Source organism: Olea europaea, unplaced genomic scaffold (assembly GCF_002742605.1).
Source record: "Olea europaea var. sylvestris unplaced genomic scaffold, O_europaea_v1 scaffold3498, whole genome shotgun sequence".
Classification (NCBI taxonomy): domain Eukaryota; kingdom Viridiplantae; phylum Streptophyta; class Magnoliopsida; order Lamiales; family Oleaceae; genus Olea; species Olea europaea.
The window spans coordinates 4,878-13,290 of NW_019254097.1; the positions used below are offsets into that span (position 1 = coordinate 4,878).

The 8,413-nt window shown below is 29.3% G+C and overlaps 1 protein-coding gene across 1 annotated transcript; it reads right to left on the bottom strand.

Annotated features, from left to right (window-relative positions):
- Positions 1-2,298: 2,298 nt before the first annotated feature.
- LOC111386315 lies at positions 2,299-3,049 on the bottom strand. Its single transcript, XM_023010778.1, has one exon. It carries the CDS (start codon positions 2,963-2,965, stop codon positions 2,411-2,413), a length of 555 nt encoding a protein of 184 aa, XP_022866546.1. The 5' UTR covers positions 2,966-3,049; the 3' UTR covers positions 2,299-2,410.
- Between the last annotated feature and the right edge of the window lie 5,364 nt (positions 3,050-8,413).

The following is an 8,413-nucleotide window of genomic DNA, read 5'->3' on the forward strand; positions in this document are numbered from 1 at the left end:
GTGTATAATGACTTATTTTTTCATCATATTTTAAAGTTAGATACAAAAGTGCGACAACCTATTTTTCTATCAATTTGAAGTGTGCAGTTAATAATATCTTGACATAAACCATCTTCAAGGACTAGACATGCCAATTAGTTAAATGTTATATATATGAATTTGACAAAAAAAGTAAAAAAAAAATAAGTGGTTAAATGAGCAAAATTGATGAATTTAAGTGTATGGAATTGATCTCCTGAGTACCAAGCTAAACATCTATGCTTAAGAGATCAATTATGCTTAATTGTAATGAAAATGTTATACAGCAAATAAAAAAGAACAATCCCGCTACAACAACATTAAGTTTGACATCTTTTTTGATTTTTTTTTATTTTTTTATAGTGTGTGATGTAGCACACTTTTTTACCCTTATTTCAACAACACCAAAAATAATTTATGGCACAAGTTTTTACACCTCGTACAATGTCAACCTTAATGCATACATGAAATGTAAAAAATAGCATTTTCCGAAAAATAATGATCCATAACATATAAAAGTCCAGATAGTGGAAAAACATTTGGACGACAATACCATGACTGATATTTTAAATTATTTATTTGTTACACATTTAATAATATCCCTTACAATTTTATTTTTATTTTCGAATATTTACCCTAACAAGTCCAATCCCACCTTAAATCTACATAAAATACCTTCATGAAAATTTAATAATTTTGGCATTGCATTTAATGCACACATATATTACGTTAAGAACTGAAAACAAAAATGAAACCCACGGTATTCATAGGTAGTGCATTAATCATGGTTTAAATGTGAAAAAAGGAAACTTAAATTTAATGCAGAGATTTTTTTATTATCAACTTGTTAGAATTTTTGAAGTAATCCGTTATTAGTTCGATATACATGCTACAAAATTTTGTACAAAGGCATTGGGCACAAAAGCTACTCCGATCAAGGAGAAGTTCCGACTCATGTTAAAGTAATCATTAAAAAAAGGCTGAACCCCAACCTTGAGGGCCCCACTGTTCCGGCCCTGAAATATCGTGAGGGAGGTAAATCGCGGGATATACTTCAGCAGGTTAGAGAACAAGAGCTTGCATGTACACTAGTGCCCACAAAAAGTCTAATTTCATATTTTAGAAATCTAACCCTCACACTGAGACTGTCAGCAAAGTTGAGACTACTTCACTCCTGTCCTTTACACCACTGAATTATGCCCCGAGGGGCAAAGAAATCATTATTAATATGTAAGATTGTCTATTTGGTAACATTAATTTTCATTTCAATTCTTCAACCTCCATGATGCTTAAGTGTCTATTAGTCTGAATGAATTTCATTTGTGATTTCCCCATTTAAATTAGTATAATTTGTATACGTGGGTTAAGAAATAAAATTTCTTGATTTTTGGAATTTTTAAGTTCTTCAAAAATAAAATTTTACTATCTTAGAGCAATGGTAATCAATTTTTTTAATCTATTTTTAATTCCAATGGTTGATTTTTTAAATCTGTTTTTAATACACATTCGATTAAGATTTACAACATTACACTAGACCTCAATAATATTGTTTGTCACATTACTAATATATAATATATTAAATATTACATCAATTGAAAATCATTTTTTACAAGGTTCTAACCCCGTCATAATTCAATTATTTCAATAGTACTTTACTTTTCATTTCTCAATACGGAATAAATAGTTAAATACTATAAAACCTTTGGTTATGTATGAATGTTCATGTTCTTAATTCTCAATTAATTGTCATTCACATTCTTCAACACTCAATGAGTTTTGATTTACATGTATTTAGAGTGATTATTAAATAAATTTATTTCTATACACGTATCTAAAAATTTTAATGAGTATTTAAATTCATGTATTAACAGTTAAAAAGATTGCTAATTTATATTATTTCATTATACAAAAAATTGAACCATAAAATTTGAATTTTGAGATTAGTTGTCTTAAATTTCTATTCTAATTTTTAGTTTCTTCCATATTCTGTTTATGCCGCAACATTGAAGCCTATCATATCAAGCCCTTGTTTGAACCCCATTTTGAGGAGAATAATGTATTTTTAAATAGTAATTGATGGAAAATGTTAATTAAAAATTTAAAAAAAAATTTAGATTTTCATGTAATATTATTTTATTAAATAATTTGTAGTTGAAAAACAAATTTTGAAAAAATAAATTTTTAGACGAATAGGACCCAAACAAGGATCAAATATTACTTTTACAATATTTATAAAATATTTCAGAATAATACGTTCAACTCTGACTAATAATAAACAAATTGGGACAATTGACACAATTGCACAAGGCATGTTTTATATTCTTTCGAATTGCTTTTCCTGTAAATAACTGAAAAATAAGTAAAAATTTACAATATTCCAAAAATCTCTATTCTATTGGGCCGGTAATTCGGGTTTCCATTCAAAATCATTAAACCCGAAACCCATATCCGAATAGTCGAATAATTCGTCTAGGGCCACATATTCGCCGTTACTACTGTTACTATAGGTATCCGTTCCGCCGATGCCAAACTCATACGAGTCATAACTCGGAAACTCCCACAACTCACCGCCTAGTTCGGACGAGTCAGAGCTCACTCGTCCCAACTCGGTCTTCTCATCACTCAAAACACCCACCGGAGACCCCGTCGACGGAGGAAGCCCAAGCTCGTGATCCGAAGCCTCCAACAAATACTCCAGATCCGGCTGAGACTCTTCAGGACCTGACTTCAAATCCAACGTTGGCGAAGGCGAACCCATAATTTCCTCCTCGAAACTCTTCATGAAAGAGTCAAGATCCTGACTCTCTGTGCATAACTCCGAATCATCATCACCTAAACTGTCCAATAACTCCTCCCTCAGCCTCTTAACCTCCGGCAAATCAATCACCGAGACAGTCTCCTCCTCCGACCCATCCCGTCCTCTCTTCTTAACCTTCACTTCTTCCATCAAGATATGATACAAAATTCAAACAATATTCAACTATACAATAATTGCTTCAGATGAAATATCGCAGCTGATTGGGGAAGGAAATGTTAAGTGGGACGATTATATAGTGGAGAAATGAAGATTTTTTCTTAGATGGGGCCCACTGTTGACGTGTCTGCTCATCTGCTCTTTGTGCGTGTATGTGTGGTGTGTGTTTTAGGTGGTGGATTTTTCTAGAATATATATTTCGAAATCTTGTGGATTTTGAATTAGAATGTGTGGGGGCCACTGGACATAGTCAATCACGGCCTATTTTTCTCGAGTTTCTTTTGCATTTGAGTATTATTTGTTAGAAGCATATATTTATATGGGCCGTCGGTACCGCTGAAAGGAAGTCCACAAGAATTTCCGATCTTTTATTTTATTTTACTTTTTTAGAAAAATTAGTTGTAGGATGGGGCGCCGTTTGTTATCAATTTTTTTCAAAATACATTTTTCTCTCTTCTTTTCAACCATACATTCTTTATTAAAATAATATTTCATGTAAATAAAAAAATTCTTATTTTTCAACCACACATTTTTCATCAATTTACTATTTAAAAATACATTTTTACATAAAAATGTTTCTCAAACACCCTCTGAATATATTGTAGGCTTACTGCCTACTTGGGTCGGTATTGCATGAATTCATTTCATTTCTAGTATACGTTAAAAAATTATGATGGATGTCTAATATTTAAATTATATTATTGAAAATAATACGATGGTGTAATAGCATATTGATAAAGTGATTATGAGGGCATTTGACACCTATTTTGAAGGGAAAATGAATTTTACAATAGTAGATCGATGGAAAATATATGGATGAAAATTTTTTGATTTACGTGTAATATTATTTTAATGAATAATGTGTGATTGAAAATAAAAGAGAAAAATACATTTTAAGAAAAATAGGAATCAAACGGGACCTATGATCATGTTTGAGCCCCATTATTTTATCATTAAAATGAAAAATATGACCGTTATCAATCACATCAAGTTATCATATTTGACTTTTTATCTCCTGTGATGAATCCATAACGACTATATTTTTCATTCTTATTTTTACAATAATGTAGCTCAAACAAGGGCTAATATAAGAAATTGATAGAATTATCGTAGTTTAGATGGTACTTTTGCTTTACCAATTGTATCTTTAAAATAAATCGTAATGTTAAATTATTATTTTTTACAAAATAGAAAAATATGCCAAATGTGTATATGTATTTTAAAAAATAAGGGATGAAATTGGGAAAGTTCTTAATGAGCATTACCAGTTTTACGTATTTAAAATTTTTATTTTTATTTTTATTTTTATTGGACATTATAGTATTTTAGATAAAATTATCATTATTACGTGTTTAAAGAGATTATTAATTTAATATACTGATTCGAGTTGGGACATAAAATTTTATAATTTCAATGAGAATACTTATTTATCAAGATTTTACTGTAATTTAATCCATAAATTAAGGAAAAATACTTGTTATGTTGCCTCAGTAAAAACGTTTGCACCCTTTTTTGAGCTCTATTATCTAAAAAGTAAAACTCAATTTTTTTTTTAAAAAAATTCATTTTTACTTATACATTTTTTCAATAAAATAATATTTACGTGTTTAAAACTTTTCCTTACTTTTTAACCACACAATCTTTAAAAAAATAATATTAATAAATAAAATTTGGAGCTTAAAGGGCGGTAAAGGGCCAATTTGTTATGCTCGATGCTCGTTCGAATTCATTATTTTAGTAGTAAATTAATCTTTAAATTTAATCCCCTGTTTGGTTTCATTTTTCTAAAATTCAATTTTTTTCATAAACTCATTTTAATCACATATTAATTGGAATCCATAATTTTTAACTTTTTAACTACACTTCTCAATTTTATTTATTTTTTTTTTTTATCAAATTTACTAAAAAAAAATGATTTTTAGCAAATCCAAGAATAAGCTTAAAAAGTAACAAATTTGGTCTTTTCATGTCGCTATATATGTACAATATGTCTCTAATTACTAAATATTCTATAATTTTACTAAGTTTTGCATAACCCTCATAGAAACATGTTTTCAAACACATATTTACAATTACTATCCACACATTTTGTGAAAAACACACATAAATTATAAGTTGCTAAAATATAAGGTGATAGAGATATGTGGTAGATATGAGTCATATGACACCTTGGTAGTGGATTGAAAGGATTAGTGCCCCCTCAAAATAAGATAACAATAGTCTTTTTAAAGAAATAAAAATAAAAATAAAAATCTATTCAAGGGACTTTGACCTTTAAATTATAATATATTTATTAGTAAATATGAACAAGCACCAATCTTTTGTCATTTAATAATAATTGTATAATTACAATGAAAGTTTAGATAATGTGCTCAAATTTTTTAATCAAAATTCAGATACAAATTGTCTTGATTGAAAATTGCGAATAAACAAATTTTAATGGACGTAACAATAAATTGAATACATTATTTCAAATGAATAATGCCCTATACTGTTCATACTCGGGCCTGTACTGTAGAGGCAGGTCGGTGGGTCCAACCTGTATTAAAAAATAAAAATAAAAATTGTGCAGACCACATCATTGTATTTGTCTTGACAAAGGTGTACATGAAGCACGATTGATTTCAAATCCCAACATCTTAGCCCCTGTTTGAGCCTCATTACATTAGATTTTATTACATTTCATTTTTCTCTCTCCCATTTTCAACCACACAATTTTCTATAAAATAATATTATATGTAAATCGAAAACTTTTTATTCTTTTTCAACCATTCATTTTTAAAAAAATACTATTCTCCCTATTAATTTTTCTACATAATGGGGATCAAACAGGGGCTTAATATTTCAAGCAAACCAGCCGACATTTTTCTATTTTCAGATTGTTTTAGTCGACAGTCCATGGAATTTTTCCAAGTTGTAGTGTGCGTTTTTGGAAAAGTGGTGGGCGGACTAATCTGGGATGTTCGGTTGGACTTTTTATTCGATTATTTTTATTATGAAAAAATCAATGAAGATAAGTTGTATTTTGGATGCCGTGCCGCATGCATATACCATTTCAATTCAATTTAGTGGTTTCGTATGTGGAAAGGTTTAAGATTTTCCGCACGCTTAAAGGACCGTCGAAGCTGGTATATCATTGATATTCTTATATATTATCAAGAAAAATATTCGGAAGAATATTCTAATCTTTATCTGTTATATAGAATAAAAGCTTCATTTCAATTATCTAGAAATAAATTCCCAAAGGGACTACATTATACAAATTGTCAAAAATATTCACAGTTATTTCGTCTCTACCGATTTGACAAATTACAAAAGCTTAAAGAAAACATTTTTTTCGCAAAGCACCAAAAAAAAAAAAAAACAAAAAAAAAAATCACTTAAGAATAATCGTTGATGACAATTATATCCCAGTGTTACGTCAAAAAACGAGTTTGGTACTCCAAGTGATTTAGGTTTCTTTATTCTACATGTTTTCATTTTCATTTTTTCAATGTAACTAATGGAATTAAATTAAATAGGTTCTCATGCTTTATTGCCAAATACAAATTGATACAGGGTACGTTTGACAGATCTATTATTTATTATAAAATAAATATATGAAAAAGCAACCTTTGATCAAAATTTTTTAAAAGTTTTCTAGTCAGACTAAATACCTTCAAAAAATTATCTAAATACATTCAAAAGCAATTTTTTAATTTAAAAATTTTTCAACGACCCTGCCAAATGAGCTTGCTAATAAGATACCGATTTAAACATTTAAATTTAATAATTTACACTCGAGTAAGTAATGTAATACCACCAACTTGTCGAATGGGTACCTAATAAAACAAATTAGCTCCACTAATGTTCCTAGTAGAAAAGGTTGGTATTTTTCGAAACCTAACAAGTTGGTAAATACTATGTTCTTGTTGCCCTCATAAGTAGTGGAGAAATATGTCATGCTATTAAGAAATAATTATCCCCCAGCTTTTTCTTTTTCTTTTTCTTTTTTTCTTTTTTTTAGTCCTTTTCCTTTTCTTGAGAGTCACACTTTCTAGACGAATGGACTCTATTATTCTGAGATCATTGTCGAGATAAAAATTGGTTGGACTTAGACAAACGGAAGGATGCACTCATGTAGCTTGATCAATCTCCCACAAGTCTCCATGACCTCATCTAATTGAGTGGATACGCCCACAACAATTTCACAATTGGCAAGAAATTTAAAAATAACCATTGAGAAAAATGAAAGTAATAGTAATAAATTTATAATAGCTTCACATATGATGGTGTCAACTTGACAATTAACTAAAAAAATGTGATTATATATTCCACCAAATTGCTTATATTTAGTCCCCCGTTTGGCCCACGTTCTCTTTCATTTTTTTCTTCTCTCTTATTTTCAACCACACAATCTCCAATAAAATAATATTGCACTTAAATCGAATGCTTTTCATTCTTTTTCAATCACAAATTCTTCAAAAAAATATTATTCCAAACATTAAATTTGGAAGGAAAAAAATGGGGCCAAATGGGGCTTATTTCAAACTACCAGAATTTATCAATTACTTAAAAGGCACGGCACTTCAACAATTTTCAACATCCTTTTAGTAAAAAGCAATTCAAGTTATTGATCAATTCTTTTTTTAATCGATAATTATAAAAAAGCAAGACATCTTTAACCATTAAGAAGAAAACCTCCCAACAAATTGGACCTTGCCGGCTTTCTTGATTTTCTTGCTTATACACATCAAACATAGATAATGTATCTTATTCAATTTATGCACCCTAGAATACGTGCTATATGTACATAATTGTCCACATAATAATCTCCATAATTATACGTGGCACTGAATCTTATCTTTAATTCAAATTTTACACTTACATGTCAATAACCTGATGATTGTCACATCACATTATGGACACCATTATGTGTAATAATTATGTACAAGTAAATTTTTTGAGTATTATATTGCTCATCACCATGAACATGCAAAAGCCAAACTATAATTAAAAAATCTGTGATCTAAGACAGCTCATTGCTTGGTTCCAAAGAAGGAAAACAATGGGTCAGATTGTTGAGTCCATTACAACAAGAGCCAACAAAAGGGAAAAAGCCTACTTAGCATCCTATGCAAAGAAAAGTTGAAAATTCTATAAAACATCCTCAATTAAGCGTTACTTGTACCTAAAGAAAAAACTTTTAAAAGATAACATTGTGCATCAAAGATAATTCATAATTGGACCCACTAAACCCGACGGTGCGTGTCTTTATGATGTTTTCTTATCTAATAAGAAAAAGACCATGGGAAAAATCAAGAGAAGTTTATTCCAAGTGGCTCTTTCTTGAATTATAACCCAAATCCAATTCATTTTAAACGTAACATTTAATAGGAATACCATATTCCTTTAAAATTATAAATTAAAATTTTATTTCTT

Bases quoted from the DNA above. Each gene is read 5' to 3' on its own strand.
- LOC111386315 (XM_023010778.1), bottom strand. From the start codon at position 2,965: ATGGAAGAAGTGAAGGTTAAGAAGAGAGGACGGGATGGGTCGGAGGAG.